Genomic DNA, 18,639 nt, shown 5'->3' with positions numbered 1-18,639 from the left:
GAAACAAAATAGATTTTTTTTTCTGGGCTGAAATTTTTTTTTTTTTTAAGAAATTAAATTGTATATTTTGTTTATAATCACTTAATGATCATATTTTTTCTTTGCTGATTGTGTGTTGAGGCATTGGTGAACTTAAATTAAAACAGAACCATTACGGCTTACAGGGGAGGGACTGCAGAGGTCAATGTTGAACATGAGGTCTGACAGATTGAAACCAGGAAACCAGACAGACCAGGAATAACATTCAGGAAGACATCTTTAAACCCTACCCGGAAGAGATGAACCATCAGAACAGTGATGAAAAAGTGATGGAAAACAGTCTTAAAAAAGTTCACTTGGACTGGGATGAAGACAAAGCCAACCAGGACATACACTTCACATTTCCATACTTTCAGAGAGCTGAATGTGCTGAAAGAGAAAAAGTACATCTTGCTTTTCATCACATCTTTATAAAAAAGAAGCAGGAATCCATTTGAAGAGTTCCAGGTTGTGTTCCTCTGCAGATCGGATGTGCCACATCCCAGTATTCTGCTGGATTCACTGCTACAGTTCCTGTGTGTTGGCATGTGTGACAGAGGTAGGGGGTACCAAAAAGGGGGGGATGAAGACCAGGCCAGATGGACATCTCCCACATCAGACATCAGAGCCTCCAATCATGGCCACACCAGTATGTGGAGAGCTGCTACTTCTGGTGGATGTGTTGAAGACCAGAGAGGGAGGAGAGCCCCAAGACCCTGACTGAGATGTACATCCACTTCCTGGTAGTTCAGTTCAAACTGAAGAACATCAAGTATGATGGAGGAGCTGAGACAGATCCACACTGGAGTCCAGAGAGCAGGAAGATGATTGAGTCTCTGGGAAAACTGGCTTTTGAGCAGCTGCAGAAAGGCAACCTGATCTTCTATGAATCCGACCTGACAGAGTGTGACATCGAAATCAGAGCAGCCTCAGTGTACTCAGGAGTGTTCACACAGATCTTTAAAGAGGAGAGAGGACTGTACCAGGACAAAGTCTTCTGCTTCATCCATCTGAGTGTTCAGGAGTTTCTGGCTGCTCTTCATGTCCATCTGACATTCATCAACTCTGGAGTCAATCTGCTGGCAGAAAAACAAACAACACCCAGGTTGTCTAAAGTCTTCAAAGACAAACCTAAACTAAAATATCTCCACCAGAGTGCAGTGGAAAAGGCCTTAGAGAGTCAACAAGGACACCTGGATTTGTTTCTCCGCTTCCTCCTGGGTCTTTCACTGCCGACCAATCAGAATCTCCTACAAGGTCTGCTGACACCAACAGAAAGGATCTCAGAGACCAATCAGGAAACAGTCCAGTACATCAAGAAAAAGATTGAAGAGACGCCCTCTGCAGAGAGAAGCATCAATCTGTTCCACTGTCTGAATGAACTGAATGATCGTTCTCTAGTGGAGGAGATCCAACAGTACCTGAGTTCAGGAAGTCTCTCCACTGATAAACTGTCTCCTGCTCAGTGGTCAGCTCTGGGCTTCATCTTACTGTCATCAGAAAAAGATCTGGACGTGTTTGACCTGAAGAAATACTCTGCTTCAGAGGAGGCTCTTCTGAGGCTGCTGCCAGTGGTCAAAGCCTCCAACAAAGCTCTGTAAGTACAGACCGAGTTGGATTTCTGTATTATCACTTAAATATTCTGCTATCTTTTCGACTTAGAGAGATTATAAAGACATTACATATCACTAACAGTGGGAACTCCTCACTAGCTGATATAATTTTTACAGAACTAATTTATAGTGTTATTGGTTTTGGCAGAGTGATAAAGTGCTGGTCACGAATGTTATTTTTCTTATTGTTTATCATTGTCTCTACAGACTGAGTGGCTGTAACCTCTCAGAGAGAAGCTGTGAAGCTCTTTCTTCAGTTCTCAGCTCCCAGTCCTCTAGTCTGAGAGAGCTGGACCTGAGTAACAACAACCTGCAGGATTCAGGACTGAAGCTGCTTTCTGCTGGACTGAGTCCACACTGTAAACTGGAAACTCTCAGGTAAGTATTCGTCAACCTGTTCAACTGATAACCACTTTAAACCTGAATTATGTTGATGGATACAATTGTAATCTTCCTAACATTGTCTCAAAACATTGTTTTGTTTATTTACTTATTTCCTTGAACATGTTTATTATGTAATGTGTTGTTTTGTGTGTTTGCAGACTGTCAGGCTGTCTGATCACAGAGGAAGGTTATGCATCTCTGGTCTCAGCTCTGAACTCCAACCCCTCCCATCTAAGAGAGCTGGACCTGAGTTTCAATCATCCAGGAGACTCAGCAACAAAGCTGTCTGCTGGACTGGAGGATCCACACTGGAGACTGGACACTCTCAGGTATGAGGTGGAGCAATACAGTAGTAGTAGTAGTAGTAGTAGTAGTAGTAGTCAGGTGACAGAGGAAAGGTGATGAAATTTCTGTTTTTCTTGACCGATATCTTGTTTCGACATTGGAAAATAGGACAGTGGTTTATCCTGATAGGTTGGTGAGCATCATGGCGGGTTGATATTTGTCAGCGTTGTCACGCTGCAGGTTTATAGGCTCATATCATAAATAGTTTGGGATATTTTGATGGATGTCATCTACCATCAGTGTGTGTTACCTTTTAGTCCAGAAAAACTAAAGACGTCACCTAAACTACAATTTAGTTCAGTTCAGTTCAGTTTTATTTGTATGTCACCAATTCATGACAGAAGTTATCTCAGTTTTCAAATAGAGCAGGTCTAGACCGAACTCCTTATAACATGATTTACAGAGACCCAACAGTACCACCATGAGCAAGACCTTGGAGACAGCGGCAAAGAAAAACGTCCTTTTCCGCCATGACAGACAGACAGACAGACAGACAGACAGACAGACAGACAGACAGACAGAGAGTAAGAATATCATGGTCAATGGTGTCAAATGCAGCACTAAGATCTAATAATACAAGTACAGAGACAAGTCCATTGTCAGAAGCAATCAAAAGGTCATTATTAACTTTAACCAGAGCTGTCTCTGTGCTGTGATGAACTCTAAATCCTGACTGAAAATCCTCAAATAAACTATTGTTATGTAGAAAGTCACACAACTGTTTGGCGACTACTTTCTCCAGAATATTAGAGAGGAAGGGGAGGTTAGAAATCGGTCTATAGTTGGCTAAAACCCCTGGGTGAAGAGTGGACTTTTTAAGAAGGGGTAATTACAGCTACTTTAAAGGACTGTGGTACATATCCTGATAATAAAGAAACAGACAGGTTGATGGCTTCAATGTAGAAATTATTGAAGTTAATTGTTGAAGATCGATAGCAGAAAAACATTCTAAATATATATATGATTTTACATTTGTTAAAGTTCCTGAACTTGGAGAGCCCAGAATAGCTGTTGAGGGCATTTGGTTATTAATTATGTCTCTAATAGTATTTTTATAAAAGAAGCTCATAAAGTCATTGCTACTTGAGGTTATGGGGATACGAATAAAAGTAATAATACTGAATAAAAGGCTCCTCTGGTATTACGGAGGGCCTTTCTATAGGTTTTAAGATCATCATGCCAAATTGAGCGATATTCTAATAATTTGGAAGAGCACCATTTCCTTTTGGATTTCCGCACTTTTTGCTTTAATTGGCGGGTTTGGTGGTTGTACCACGGTGCTAGTCTCCTATGTTTTAATATTTTCCTCTTTATAGGAGAGATAAAATCTAATGTTGTAAGTAGTGAGCCTGCAGCAAGTATACAACACAAGGTAAAATGTAAAATGTACAGTTTTGAAAATGTGTAAGAAAGAAGAAAGTGCAGAAATGATTGTCCGTGTTTGAGGTCAGATTACAGAGAGGGGGTGTCTGACTCTCTGGGGGAGGCGTTATAGAGTTTGATGACCACAGGCATTTAACAAGATTATCAATTTGGGAGGGACTAAAGTTATTATAGGACTCTGTTATATTCAGACATTGAATTAAACACTGATGGAATCTCCTCCTTAAATTTAGCTACAGCACTGTCAGATAGACATCTGCTGTAGGAGATTTTGCCTAATGGTTTATAATCTAATAATATGAATTCAAAAGTTATTAAATAATGGTCAGATAGGAAAGGATTTTGTGGGAAGACTATTAAATGTTCAATATTAATGCCATATGATAAAACAAGGTCAAGAGTGTGATTAAAACAATGAGTTGGTTTATTTACACTCTGACAGAAGCCAATTGAGTCTATTAATGATATAAATGCGTTACTAAGACTGTCATTGTTAACATCCACATGAATATTAAAATCACCTACAATAATTACTTTATCTGATTTAAGGACTAAACTTGATAAAAACTCTGAGAATTCAGATATAAAATCAGAGTACGGTCCAGGAGCGCGGTACACTATAACAAATAGAACTGGCTGCAGTGTTTTCCAGTTTGGGTGAGAAAGACTAAGAACAAGGCTTTCAAATGAATTATAATTTAGTTTAGGTTTAGAGTCTATTAAAACGCTTGAATTATAGATGGCTGCTACTCCACCTCCTCGGCCGGAGAAACACAGATTCTTCGATATTTGTCAGGACTTTGTTTCAAACAAAGATATACTTTCAACATTTACATTTACATTAGACACAACTACTTTATAAACTGAAACCCAAGTGGACAAAGAAATCTGTTGATGCAGGTTTAATCATTTCATTTACTGACTGACTGGTAGAGGAAACTGAGTCTGAACTTTATGATGATCATCAATATAATACTGATAATAATAATATATCATCAGTAAGTGAAAATAATGAGCTGTAGCCATCGGCCAATCAGAAGAAGCTCCAGTGAACTGAAAGACTATCAGCTGATTAATAATAAGTGCTCCATGTGAAGATGTAAGTCCATTTGTAGAGAATAAGCTCTGTGTATGAGAGCGATGTAATGTCCATGTTTCCATGCTGCTCTGACCCCCCTCCTCCTTTCAGGGTGGAGCCTGCTGGAGTCCGATGGTTGAGACCAGGTCTGAGGAAGTGTAAGTGTGAAAACAAAGCAGCACACATTCAACCATCTTCACACTGTGACATCACTCATTCACAGCTCTGATGTCATCATCAAAGTGTCAATCAATGATCAGATGATAGATCAATAACTGCAGCTGTATTGTGTCTTGTTCTCTCCATCAGATTCCTGTGAACTCCCAGTCGACACAAACACAGTACACAGAAAGATCAAACTGTCTGACAACAACAGGAAGATGACATATGTGAGAGATGATCAGTCATATCCTGATCATCCAGACAGATTTCACTGCTGGTATCAGCTGCTGTGTAGAAATGGTCTGACTGGTCGCTGTTACTGGGAGGTCGAGTGGAGAGGAACAGTTGATATATCAGTGAGTTACAGAGGAATCAGCAGGAGAGGAGACAGTGAAGACTGTGTGTTTGGAAGGAATGATCAGTCCTGGAGTCTGCAGTGTTCTTATGGTGGTTACTCTGTCTGTCACAATAAGAGAAAAACACCCGTCTCCTCCTCCTCCCCCTCCTCCTCCTCCTCCTATGTCTATAACAGAGTAGCAGTGTATGTGGACTGTCCTGCTGGCACTCTGTCCTTCTACACAGTCTCCTCTGACACACTGATCCACCTCCACACCTTCAACACCACATTCACTGAACCTCTTTATCCTGGATTCAGTTGCTGGTCGTATTACTCCTCAGTGTCTCTGTGTCCTCTGTAGGAGGGAGAGACAAACTTCTCACTGCTGACCAGATGGTTCAGTCTGTACAGGATCACACACAGCTGATGTTAGTTAGTACCAACCTGATGTGTTTACTGTAATAGAGGAGGAAGAGGAGGCTGAAGGAAGAGAAGAGCAAAGGATGCTGGGATGAAGGGATCATGTGTGAGGGTAATGTGCAGCCTGCAGACGTAGAGATGAAAGAAATGATAGAAAGAATTGATCTTCTTCTATAACTCTGAGAAAAATGAGCATTTTTAGGATAAAATGTGGCTGCTTGTTTTTCACATCTTCTTCTTTTTGAAAGCACAGTTAGAGGGAAAGTGTTTTTATGACTCAAATATCAAAGTGTGAACAAATATTTTTTCTGTTAAGAAAATGTGTTTAAATGTCAAACAAGAGTCTTTCAGGATCAAATTCAGCATCTGTGTAAAAATAGTTCCAAGGTGTAAAGAGTGGCTTTGATTTGAACAAACTAAATTCATCATCTTTGGTCATCGTGGAACAAATGTACAAACTTTGATAAGTCAGGTTGAAATCAAAAGAAATCAAAGTTTTGGGATGATTCTAGATAATAAATGATGCTGGAAACCACATTTTAATGATGTCAAAGCAAAACTGTCCAAATGGATCCATCACTGTATAAAATGAAGGATTAGTTAAATCCAGCTTCATTCTCCACTTTGTATTGTTCACTTCTACTTCCATACATCACTGACTGTGTGCTCGTTTGGGGAAACTCATATAAAACAAACACTAATCAGATTTTTACATTTGAACAGAGAGACATAATTAGTGTAAACCAAACTACTGATCAAGAACCAACTCAGCTGTTTGTTCAATGAAAGGCTGTAAGATTCAGAGAGTTGGTGGATTTTCAACCAGCACAGATCAGGTATAAAGTCAGAAACTAATGACGAGCTGAAAGAGTCTAAAAGTTGTTTGAAATGAGAGAAAGTCAAAATGATTCGAGAGGAATCTGCAGCTTTAAGGACTGATGTCAGAAATCCCTTGTGTTAAAGAGGTGAACTTGTGGAGCAGCTGTAGTGAGGAAATCAATCATTCCATAAAGAATCATTATATCAACAAATATAAAAGTGATCAAACTGACAGGTTGACATTAATTCAATTCTATTCTATTTGTATAGCGCCAATTCATTATGACAACTCCCTCTTTCATGGCGAGTTGTTGAAATTCCACGCCACACCACGTGTACGCTGTTTGACAGAATGTCGTAAATAGCACATCTATAATCGGGAATGTGTTCAGATGGCTGTGTCCAAATCTGAAGTCGATCCGATCAATTCCCTAGGAGGAGTTGAGGGAGACAGCTCTACATTGTCACAGGTTTCAGACACTGTGCAAAAGACTGGAAATTCAGCGCCACGGACACGCCGTTTGAAGCACAGTAAATATTTGATTAACTTTTGATCACCAATGTGTTTAGATTGCAGTGATCGAATTTGAAGTCAATCCGATAAAATCTGTAGGAGGAGTTAGTTAAAATAGAAGCCCTTAAATGCCGGAAATGGCATCACAGTTTGACATTCGATTCAACCTGGCCAACTTTGATGGCACGCCACGGACACGCCCTTCAACGCACAGTTGCAAATAGCACAGCGTTTAATCAGCAACATTTTTTAAGTGTACTGTCCAATTTTTAAGTAGATCCGATAAGTCCCTATATGAGGAGTTTGTTCAAATAAATAAAATTCAAGTGAAAATGAAAATCAAAATGGCTGACTTCCTGTGGGGTTTGGGGTATGGGTCCAAGAGGTTTTTCTGTACGTCTTAGTGCGTTACACGTGCCTACCGAGTTTCATACATATCGGTGAAACGTGGCACCAGGGCTGCTTTGTTGAAATCCTGTAGGGGGCGCTACAAACACACAAACACGATTTTTGGTATGTGAGCTACAGGCACTACTCTACACATATAAACTTCTTCATTTTAAAGAGCGCCACCTTGTGGCGATGACCTGAAATTGTACACAGTGCCTAAGGAAGACATGGGGAACTATGGACCCAAGGTTGGTGTCAATCGGACAAACCAATGTGGAGAAATGCTCCACTTCCTGTTTTGACCAAAATCTACAGGAAGTGCTAATTTTTTAACGTGCTTATTTTTTGAAATATCAAAATACTCTAAATTACTTTGCCAGGATGGTCTCCAGATGCTACGTGACAAGTTTTGTGCGGATCGGACAAAAGCTCATAGGAGGAACACGAAAACGTTGTTTATGGACATTTCACGCTAGCGGAAAAAAATTCCTGTCGGAAGTGGGCGGGGCCTATATGGGGAGATGGAGCTCCATTCACCGAACGCGTGGATATAAGGTTTAACTGTGAGACAAACGATGCAGGAGTTATTAGCCTAAACCTTCTTAATAGTAGCGCCACCTAGTGGCCGACACGAAAGCGACGCATAGAATATATAAGTTACACCAGGCCGGACCACTTTGCCAAATAAAATTGCACTTTCATATTTGTTCGGGGGGGAATTAGCAGTTGAAAAGGCCTATAAATAATAATAACTGCAGCAATTACAATAGGGTCCCTATTGTAATTGCTGCAGTTATTATTATTATATTATTATTATTATTTAGCAATTACAATAGGGACCTCCAGCGGTCGATGGCTCGGTGCCTGATAAATAAAAATAAATGTTGTTGTTAAAAACAAACACAAAAAAAACAAAGATTAAAATGTATTTCCAAAGTAAAGGGCAGATTAGAGACAGGCTGAAGGTCGTTATGGACTCCAGAAGATGGCAGTAGATATCAAACAACGTGTCTGACGAACATCTAAAACCTCCGGGAAGAAGAACTCGTCTACCCATAATTCATTGCCGCTTTCCGGTTCCAACCATTCGAGACCTAAGATGGCGGACCGGCGGCGAAGGAGGAGGCGCGCGTCGCAGGACAGCGAGGACGACGACGAGTCCGGTTCGGGTTCGGACAGCGGGAGGTCGGGGTCACCGGCGACCAAGAGCCGAGGGAGAGAGCCCGACCCGCCGGAGGCCACAGCGGCCCGGGTCGAGCCGAAGATCGCCGCGGAGTCCGAGTGTGTGAGTATCTCCGGACGTTAGCTCCCCGAGCGGCGGCAGACAGCGCTTCCATTAGAACTTCTCCCCGCGGCAGACTCCTTTCTTCCTAATGTAACCGCGGGAAAACGAGCCGCGAATAAACCGACAGCCGTTTGACTCTGAACACCTTCACACACCTGCAGCAGGCGGAAGGGAACTTAAAGTCAGCTGTCTGTGCGTTAGCGACGCCGCTTCTGTCCAACCTACAGAGTTTTTACATTATATACGTTATATATTTATATTTGTTATATTAAAGTAACCGTTTATAACGGCAAAAGTCCACGTAGTTAACTTTATTATTGTTTTGTTCTCCTTTGTGGAACCGAGACGAAAAGGCGGCAGTTGGAACACATTTACAGGGGAAACACATTTAACCGTAACACCGGCTCGGTACGTTACACCGCTGGAGGTTGTAACGGAGGTAGAGGCGGTTCGCTCCGGGTACCCGGGAAGCTAGTGCCGCCCCCCCCCCGCTCCGGTGTGTACGTGCTGTTGGCCGACTGTTACTGACAGTGAGTTTCTCTTTAGCACCCGGCTAGGCCAATGCTAATGCTACCGCTCCATCGTGAGAGTCCGCCACGTCCTGCATACGTCACATGCTGCGTGGAAACGTCAGCCGCGTTGCTTTCATCTTTTTATCCGAGGCGCGTTACTAAGCAACCAAAACAGGGTTCCCACGCATCCTGGAAAACCTGGAAAACCTGGAGATTTAGAGACCAGTGATTGAAACACATGGAAGTTGTTTAAAATGACCAAATATACTGGAAATAATCCATATAATGAAATGTTTATGGTATTTTATCCCTTCAGGTCCATATTTAGTGTGAAAGCCAACAGTGTGTCGCTGCGCTGTGCTTTCTAACCTCGTAATGGACCTGAAACACCTATCGTTATAAAAGAACGACTGGAGTCGACGCCAGGTCTACCTGGAAACTGTACGACGGTTTGTAAACAAGAGTCCTGCAAAGAAACTGGAAAAGTGTTGTCTCCATGACGATGTAAGCCTCACTCACAAACTTAATTTAAGTCATTTAAAAGTCAAAACAAACCATAAATCCCTCACACACAGGCTGAATGAGCTAACCGTAGCTAGCACAGGTATTACTAGGTAATGTAAACACCGCGTACATCGTCAGGCTCATTCGGTCCACAGCAGTACTCCCCGCTGGCAGTGTTTAACACAGCTAATAGCAGCTAGTACAGTTAGTATCTGCAGCAGTCAGAGTCTTCCTGTGTTACAAGATTAAAGGTCCGTGTTGAAACAATCCTCTGATACTTTGGTCCCGGTGGCGAGGAGCAGCTCCTGAACGCAGTTTAACGATGGTTCGGTTTCTCTGAGACTGAAAATGAGAAGCTGTTTTTATTCAGTTTTCAAGGTTCAGCAGGGACAGCAACCCGTTTTAAATCCAGGATATGAACTCAGAGTCATTCAGGAGGCAGCTCCCTGTGTGACTGTATGACTGTTGGCTGGAGATTAACACTGTGAAGGTTAGCTGCTGACTTCTTTCTATCTCTCTTTGCAGGAGAGTGAAGATGGAGTTGGAGAAGGTAAGACAGTTATTCAGTTACCAGGAACATAGAAATTAAAGATTAAGTTATTATTTACTTTAAATATAAAATGCAGATGCTGATGTCTATCATATAACATTAGTTCTCTTTAGGACTGATTAGCTGTTGTAGAATCCTTGTGAAGCCTGTTGTTGTTGTTTTCTGACACTCTCTCTGCCCTGTTCTCTCTAGCGGTCCTCTCCGACTACGACAGCGCCGATCCAGAGGAAAACGGCTCCCACTCGGAGGTAAAACACACCGACTGTATGAAACATCAGAACCACATCAGTGCTGTAGAGTCTGGACCTCCTACAGTTCCAGTAACGTCGGGTATTCGCTGTACGATTTGAGCCCGTTTCTAACACTACTTTTGAGCCGCACAACATTTTTTAGAGTTGGACTGAATTTCAGCTTCATTGGGCTCTTAGTGTACAGGGCGGAGCGGCAACCAATCAGCTGCTCCTGCGTGGACGTTGGGATGAATCTCTTAGAAACAGAGAGAACTTGGAAAATTAGACAGAAATGAAGTTTTCTTGTCATAGAAACACCTGGAAATTAAATAACATGACCAGATATCCTCTCTCTAACCAGATATCCTCGCTCTAATCAGCGTACCTTGTTAGGCGAACGCCGGTGATCAGTTCTACACTGGCCTGGCTTGATGAAACCTTTTACTGCCAGCAGACATACCTCTACCTGTCTATGTCCAGATTTTACTGTAGTGAAGGAAACAGAAATCCTAATTTAGAATTTATGTCAAAGCCAGTCAGGATGAGCAGTGTAGCTGTTAGTGTACAATAAAACCAGAGGGAGCGGTGTGATAACTTGTTGTTTTAGCAGATCTTAAAGTGAAATCAGTCATCCTGAGGAAGACTCCATCACAAGCTGTGTTTCTACAGCCAATAAAAACACACTGAGCCCCCGGAGAGCTGCACAGACGTCTGTGTTTCAATTCCTTGTCAGAGTTCGATTCACCGACATTGATCACACAAAGGCGAGAGGTGGTCCCACACAGATTGTGAACAGACCTCATTAGACCTCCTCGGTCGGTGTGATAGGATGTGTATCAGTCTCCGCTGGGTGATTGTTTCTGTTAGTTAAACTGTGTATTCCTGTGTTCCCAAAGGGAGTGGAGGAGGAAGAGGAGGCAGAGCATTTCAGCGATGAAGAAGCTCCAGCAGCAGCCAGCGTTCCCAAACCCCCTGCTGCCGACGGCCCGATAAAGGTAGAGGAGGAGGTGGAGGCAGTGGGTGCAGAGGAGGAGGAGGAGGAGGCGGTGGTGGTGGTGGAGGCGGCGGCGGCGGTGGCGGCTGAAGAAGTAGAAGAGGAAGAAGAAGAGGAGGAGGAGGAGGCGGCAGAGGGAACAGAACAGATTAAAGAGGAGAGCAAGGCAGAGGAGAAGGAGAACCTGGCTGGAGAGAGACAGAGCGGTGACGGACAGGTGAGACGGGCTGTACCAACCTGTGACCTCATAACTTCCTGTAAATCTTATAAACACATTCAGCTGTCTATCGCTGATGTAAACACTCACCACAGTGCCAAATCTGGATTAATCCGCTGCTGAAAGTAGTCCCCGACAAATCATCCTGTTTAAGTGACGTTTCTTCTGCCTCCATGTTATATTTTAGGGTTTTCTGTCCGTCTGTCCCATTGCTGCAAATCCTGTTAAATAAACATGATTGTTTGGTACAGAGCCCAACACATTTCATACGATTTTAATATGTCCTTCAATGAAAGTTATTTTGTTTTGTGAAATGAATCACTGAAACGTGAATCATACCACACATATACACAATATTTACCATATTGTGCAGCCCTAATTCTGTGAACTGATGAACTGGTCACTTCGTCTGTTGGTTAATATGAAAGGAAACTGTTCTACAGTCGTCTCTATAAGAGCTTCATTCTCACACACACTTGCAGGAGTCAACAGATGATCCTGAGACAAAGGTCGGAGTGAAACCTGGTCAGAAGCTCGACGATGACGAGGACAGAAAGAACCCGGCCTACATCCCGAGGAAGGGTCTGTTCTTCGAGCATGACGTCCGAGGACACGCTCAGGAGGAGGAGAGGTACCGGTCCTTCGCTCTCTGTGGTAGCAGTGTTTTTATTTCATCCTTGAGTTAATGTGGAACGTAACTTTAACTGCATCGTGTCTTCCTGTGTGCGTCTCCTCAGACCCAAAGGCCGAAACAGGAAGTTGTGGAAGGACGAGGGTCGCTGGGAGCACGATAAGTTCCGGGAGGAGGAGCAGGCGCCAAAGAGCCGCGAGGAGCTCATCGCCATCTACGGCTATGACATCCGAAACGGCGGCAGCTCCGGAGAGCGATCCTACAGGCAGCGCCGGCCCAGGTGAGCGCCGCCTCAACCAGGAAGTGCAGAAAGAGAGTTTAATCCGGATGTTTACAGCAGATTGTTTAGTGTGAACATCAATGTAAAGATTAATGATCCTTCAAAGTCGTTATTATAACTACTACTAGCATTTAACAGGCAGCAGGCAAATTTAAATAAAAAAAGGCCCCTGATGGCCGTTGGAGAGACTGCAGCTTGAGTTTACCTGTCTGTCTCCCTGCAGACAGAGTACGTCTCCCAGCCGAGACAAACGATGGAGAGACGGAGGCGGAGAGCGACCGGTCCGATCCTGGCACAGCGGAGGAGGAGGAGGAGGAGGAGGACTGCACCGAGGAGCTCCTCCACCTTCATCCATCCACCCCTCTTCTACATCCCCCTCCCCTCTCCCTCTCTCCTCCGCTCAGCGTAGTGGCAACCCCTCCAGACCGCCTCCCTCCCGCAACAGACCATCCCACCACAACCAGATGCACCTCCCGCCTCAGTCCCAGTACAGGAATAATGAATCAAACGCACCCCAGATGCACCACAGAGAACGACAGGGTCCTAAAGCTCAGTCTGATCCCACAGACAGAGACAGGGGTGGGGTCAGCAGGGGAGGAAGAGGTGGAGGTGGCGGGGGAAGGGGTGGTCCCTCTGTGGTCATCGAGGATATCACAGTCAGCCAAGGAGGCGTTAGGGAACAGGATGCGGTGATGACGGCGCCATCGTCACAACCGGGTGGGTACAAGTCTGCGTCGCCAAGACGACAGCAGCAGGAGCAGCGAGGGAGCAGCGACAGATCTGCGTCAGGATTGGCCGCCCTCTCGTCCACCTCTGACCCCTCCCCGCAGTCGTCAGCTGCAGGGACCAATCAGGACGCCTCGCCTCCCACCGAGCGGCCGGTGGAGCGTAAGTCTTACTCCCTGGCCCGCAGGACTCGCTCTCGGCCCGCAGACCTGGGCAGCAAACAGCCGTCCATGGAGGAGTCCGCAGCCGGGGGAAACGCCTCCTCCCCCAGCAGCGTGGGAGAGAAGAGCTGGGCGGGAGCAGGCGACGGGCCGAGTCAGGCCGGAGGGGCAGGGGCAGGAGGAGGTGGAGGTGGAGGAGGAGGAGGAGGAGGAGGAGGGCTGACAGAGCTGGACCAGGACGTGGCTCGACTCAGTCTGGTGTCAGAACAGAGCTGGAGCCAGAGCCCGACGTCATACATGCGCTCTGAGATCAGAGGTGAGTGTTATAACTGTACTGAACCCTCCACTACCAGGACAGAGGACAGAAGAGGAAACTCATTGAAGGGTTTTCTTGGCCCCACAAAATTTGTACAATGTGTTAAGAAATGATCATATTGTAAAAACTGCAACATAATAAAACCTGTTACTGTTAAAGTATGTTAGTCAGGTTAGGAACCCAGTACAAACTGATCCATATCTGTGTCCACAGGCCTCCCCAACCCCATGCACATCCCCGGCGGCCCGCCTCAGTTCTCCAGCATTGAGGAGCTGGGCGTCGGCTCCAATCGGGCCAAACGCTACTCCTCCCAACGACAGAGAGCCGTACCTGAGCCGGCACCGGCCATGCATCTGGGAGTGATGGAGGGACACTACTACGAACCCAGTAAGACCAAGACCAACACCAGTAACGGATAACACTGAATATCAGTTTCTGTCTCTAAATGATCCAGAATCCTCGTGTGTGTGTGTGTGTGTGTTGCGTGCAGAAACATGTTTAGATAAAAAGTATGAAACGGAGACGGGTAAGTTTCAGTCAGCGTAGTACTTCCTCCTGCTCACCAGCAGAGGTCAGTAAAGTTCATCACTGTTACATAAACGTGTGTTTGTTTATCGGTGCTGGTTTGGACCAGTCGGTGTCGGTGTGGAGTTTATCTGCGTCAGTTTTAAAGCTCATCGTATATTTTTACATCACAGCTGTCAGATAATAACAGACATTAACTTTGATTAACGTCCGTCTGTCTCTCTCTCAGTGTCATACCAGGGACCAATCTATGCCCACGGGGAAGGCCCCGCCCCCATCCCGCCGCAAGGCATGCTGGTCCAGCCTGAGATGCACATCCCCCATCCAGGTCAGTGGAGTCTGGTTTCCTCTCTCATGTTTAAGTTTTATGTTCTCTGTACGAGGTACTCATCGCTCTTCCTCCTCCTCAGGTCTCCACCCCCATCAGTCAGGTGGTCCGATCGCCAACCCCGCAATCTACGGAGGCCCGCCTGTTTCTCTGTCGCCAGGGCAACCACAGCAGCTGCTCCCACCGCCTTTCTACCCTCCGCCTGGAGTGATGACCTTCCCCTACCCCGCCATGTACCCGACTCCACAGGTACGCTTCAGGTTCAGACAGCTGACGTTGAGGTGTCACAACTTTGAACTGTACCAAAGAAAAGTATAATGATATAGTTTAATAACTTAATAATAATCTGCTATAGTTTATACATTATTTGTTATTCTTTAAGTCATTGGTTGAGTTTGTTGTGTATTTCTGTTTGTGGTTGGGATACAGCAATGGAAATAATAAACAATCTATTGACATATTTACAAGCCTGTCGTCTCCGGACGTCAGTCAGTCGCTGGTGTTTTACTAATCTGTACTAATGGCTGCTGTGAAAAAGGACTCCGTTATGTGCCACTAATGATCAATCAAATATACTGAATTATAAATGTACTTTATTGTGTTTTAATTTATTAGTTTTCAGAAACAGAAATCACAGAATTAAAATCAGTTTAAAGTCCTTTAAATGTGTTTGAACCTCCTCTGTTGGTTAATAAAGTCTGGTGGGTTTTGAATGTGTGTTTCAGGGTCAGGCCCAGGTGACCTACGGAGGCGTGACGTACTACGACACGATGCAGCAGCAGGCTCAGCCCAAGCCTTCGCCCCCCCGTCGCACGTCCCAGCCCGTCACCGTTAAGCCCCCCCCTCCGGAGGTGCACTTCGCCTCAGAGTGACCCCGCCCCTCACCCCTCCCTGCCACCAAGTCTCAGCCTCACTCTGATCTGGAAACTACAGGTGAGCACGCCGTGATGTGTTTGTCCTGGGTGATACTGTGGGGACGGTCAGTGTGCACAGTACGTGGCCGTCCGCCGTTCAGTTTCCTGTGAGGTAAAGCTGGGAATATAATGTAAATATATCTTATAATATAATCCAAACTGAATGTAACACACTGACCGTCAGAGAACCCAAACTCTCCCTTTAATCAGACGTCTGATTGGCCTCAGCAGAGAGAATAAAGGTTTTTGTCTGTTTGTAGGAGCGGGATGGGAGGGTCAGTGAGGAGCTGTGGTCCCCAACAGCAACCACCAACCTTATCCATGGACGGACGGACGGGTGGACGGAGGTGAAGATGGACTCTGTAGGTGACCCACAGCATCACTGGTGGAATACGACTTTCTCCTTTTTGTTTTTTCCCTTCTTGTTTTCAACCCTGTAGCAGTCAGTCGGGTCAAGACGTGTCACAGTCGGACTGCTCTGTCGCAGGTTTGATCCCACCAACGTGTCTTTGAGCAACAACCCTGAAAACGTAACAGTCGGACTGACGAGTTCGAACCCTTTAGAGCCTCTCTGAAGCATTTAACGTCACACGGAGTCGAACTGTGACGTGTGAAACGTTGGGATCAGAGTTCCTGTTTAAGGTTTCCTTCTTTTTTTGTTTTTTCTTTCTCACAGTGACGTTTTTCTGTTGGATCCTGACTGAATAACGGGCAATATGAACGGTTTCTCTGTGGAACACAGTCTTTGTTATCAGTTATCAGATTACTTCTCACTGTACATCAGCTGTTTGTTTCCAGTAGGAAACAGGAAGTTCATGTGTATTTCCACCACCCGTCGCGGTTACTGCAAAGAGTTTAACGAGATAAAGCGAACTAAAAACAGGATTAATGTGCAGGTTTATGGATGTTTGTGAGAATAGGTTGTGCATATAGTTTGAATGCAGCTCAGTGTTCAGCGCTGACCCGGTGCTTCCTGAAAACCTCCAGATGTTGCCGTCATGTTACAGCCGGTTGGAGTTTGTTAGATTTTAATGTTTGTCTGTTTTCTCCTCTCGGCACAGAAAGACTTTATTTTTCTCCACAAACATCAGCTCTGTGTTCGTTACTGTAATCTGTACTGCTGCGTGTCCCCAGAGGCTGCGACTGACCACAGTTTAGTGGATAAACTGTCAGAAAATAGTGAAAAATTGTCTTCTAATGACAAATATTTTCAGTTATATAAAAGTTATATAAAACAGTGAATACATTGGTGCATCCAGACTCATTTATCAAAAATATTGCTGCTTAATTTCTTCTGAATTAGTTGATAAATGAACCAGTTGTTGAAACTGTAGTGACTAGAAACAGAGTTTTATATGTGTAGATTTGGGCTGGGCGATAACGGCAAAGACAATAAAATCAAAGAATATTCTAATCTACTAAAACATGATTGAAACATCCTGTGTTTTATGGTTTCATGTGCAGGAGTAATAAAAGAACTGCACCATCTGATAAGGGTTCTCACTGTGGAGCGTCAGTACCAGTTAGCTGCCAGCAGGTGGAGCCAGTTTGATCTACACACTTTATGGATGAAAGGAACAAACACACTGGACACAGGTTACCCAGACGGGGAAGACTCAGCCGGTAACACACAGGTCCACATTAATACCCTTACTCCACTACAAGTTCTCATTCTAGACCTTCGTTAGTATTACAGCAATATTTACTCCAAGTACTCGTAGTGCAGTCAGACGGTCCCTGTCAGTGTTTTATTATCGATGATGCTTTTGGATCAATACTGCTGCCACATTAATGTTTATTTATTATACAGAAGTTTACATTTTGGCCTTAGTAAATGTGCTTTGGCCTCCAGATTTAAGGTCTTTGTAGCGTCTCTCCTCGTAGAGAGTGCGGTCTGTTCTCAGATCAGCCTCGTCACCGTCGGGTTCGACCAATCACGTCTCAGTTTACTGGCCGGGGCGGATTGCTAATGTAGCCGCTATTATCTGCGTCAGTCGTCAGCGTAAAGTGATCTTTTTGTGCTCGTTGTACAAATTCATAAACATTCACATTAAATAAATCGGACACGTTGCCCAGCCTTAATGCGTCGTATTAACTCGACTGTTCCGTGTGAGATGAGCGGAGTGGCCCTTTAAATAACTCGGCTCCTCTGAACACCGATTATTTTCCCCTCGCAGATGTTTGTCTCCTCCCCCCCGACGAGCAGGAAGTGAAACGAACGACAAAAGTTGCACAAGAGTCCGTCGCTCGCCCCCGAGAGGAGCTGCTGCTGGCGGCGGGGAGGAGGAGTTTATTATGGCTGTACATAGAAATCTAATGTGTATATAGAAGCTTGAACAGATGAAATAGAGCAGTAAACATATTCTAATAAAACTACTAGTGCTACAGGACAGCTTCTGATTCAGAACGCATCGGCAGGGACCTCGAATGTTAACGCTGGGAATAATTTAGAGGGAAGTAGCGACGACGAAGGAGCTGTGTGGCTTTAGCTTTCACCTGTTTTATATATTTTTTTCCCATTGTTTTATTTTTGGAAATGTCTGTTTTAATTTTAATACTGTTGTTTTTTATTATTAGTGGCAGCAGGAGTGGAGCGTTGTTTGTTTTCACCCTTAAAGGCACACAGACGAAACCACTTTATAGAACTGATTCTCTCTTTATCGTTTGTTTGTCCTGAAACAGAAATAAATGTTCAGAGATGAAGGTAACCAGAAGTGCTCGTTAGAAGTTGGTCTGTCACTCCGTTTCTTCTCCTCTTCCAGCTCCTTATTTTAGATTAAACAAGTTGTCATGCCTTTATTTCACTTTGTATTCCTGTTTTAAAGTCACTGGGTAAATATTAAGGTTGTAAATGACATTACATCTATTCTGTGGCCGATACGATATGGATGTGTAAGGAGGTATTGTAGTGCCAACTCAAATATATCAATTTAATCGTCTTCAAACTGAATATTGTTAAACTGTATTTCACAGGTTGAAATTTGGGAGATAGTTGTCGGGTAC

The 18,639-nt window shown here is 44.3% G+C and overlaps 2 protein-coding genes across 2 annotated transcripts; both read left to right on the top strand.

Annotated features, from left to right (window-relative positions):
* The first annotated feature begins 692 nt into the window (after nt 1-692).
* On the top strand, nt 693-6,349 carry LOC127374520 (NLR family CARD domain-containing protein 3-like). The gene is made up of 5 exons (XM_051419943.1): nt 693-1,615; nt 1,839-2,009; nt 2,174-2,344; nt 4,933-4,979; nt 5,131-6,349. The coding sequence occupies exons 1-5, from the start codon at nt 744-746 to the stop codon at nt 5,679-5,681; spliced, it is 1,812 nt and encodes a 603-aa protein (XP_051275903.1). The 5' UTR covers nt 693-743; the 3' UTR covers nt 5,682-6,349.
* A 2,193-nt stretch (nt 6,350-8,542) lies between these two features.
* casc3 (casc3 exon junction complex subunit) lies at nt 8,543-18,350 on the top strand. Its single transcript, XM_051419869.1, has 12 exons — nt 8,543-8,748; nt 10,290-10,314; nt 10,507-10,562; nt 11,441-11,755; nt 12,238-12,386; nt 12,493-12,666; nt 12,890-13,869; nt 14,083-14,256; nt 14,624-14,722; nt 14,805-14,971; nt 15,448-15,655; nt 15,897-18,350. The coding sequence occupies exons 1-11, from the start codon at nt 8,563-8,565 to the stop codon at nt 15,592-15,594; spliced, it is 2,472 nt and encodes an 823-aa protein (XP_051275829.1). The 5' UTR covers nt 8,543-8,562; the 3' UTR covers nt 15,595-15,655; nt 15,897-18,350.
* Nucleotides 18,351-18,639: the final 289 nt, after the last annotated feature.

The sequence above is a fragment of the Dicentrarchus labrax genome, unplaced genomic scaffold (genome assembly GCF_905237075.1).
Source record: "Dicentrarchus labrax unplaced genomic scaffold, dlabrax2021, whole genome shotgun sequence".
Lineage (NCBI taxonomy): Eukaryota > Metazoa > Chordata > Actinopteri > Moronidae > Dicentrarchus > Dicentrarchus labrax.
This window is presented reverse-complemented; position numbering and strand designations above follow the sequence as displayed.

Bases quoted from the DNA above. Each gene is read 5' to 3' on its own strand.
- LOC127374520 (XM_051419943.1), top strand. From the start codon at position 744: ATGTACATCCACTTCCTGGTAGTTCAGTTCAAACTGAAGAACATCAAG. The intron at 2,010-2,173 runs GTAAGTATTCGT...GTGTGTTTGCAG, and splicing joins TGTAAACTGGAAACTCTCAG to ACTGTCAGGCTGTCTGATCA. The intron at 4,980-5,130 runs GTAAGTGTGAAA...TCTCTCCATCAG, and splicing joins GAGACCAGGTCTGAGGAAGT to ATTCCTGTGAACTCCCAGTC.
- casc3 (XM_051419869.1), top strand. From the start codon at position 8,563: ATGGCGGACCGGCGGCGAAGGAGGAGGCGCGCGTCGCAGGACAGCGAG. The intron at 12,667-12,889 runs GTGAGCGCCGCC...GTCTCCCTGCAG, and splicing joins TACAGGCAGCGCCGGCCCAG to ACAGAGTACGTCTCCCAGCC. The intron at 14,257-14,623 runs GTAAGACCAAGA...TCTCTCTCTCAG, and splicing joins GGGACACTACTACGAACCCA to TGTCATACCAGGGACCAATC.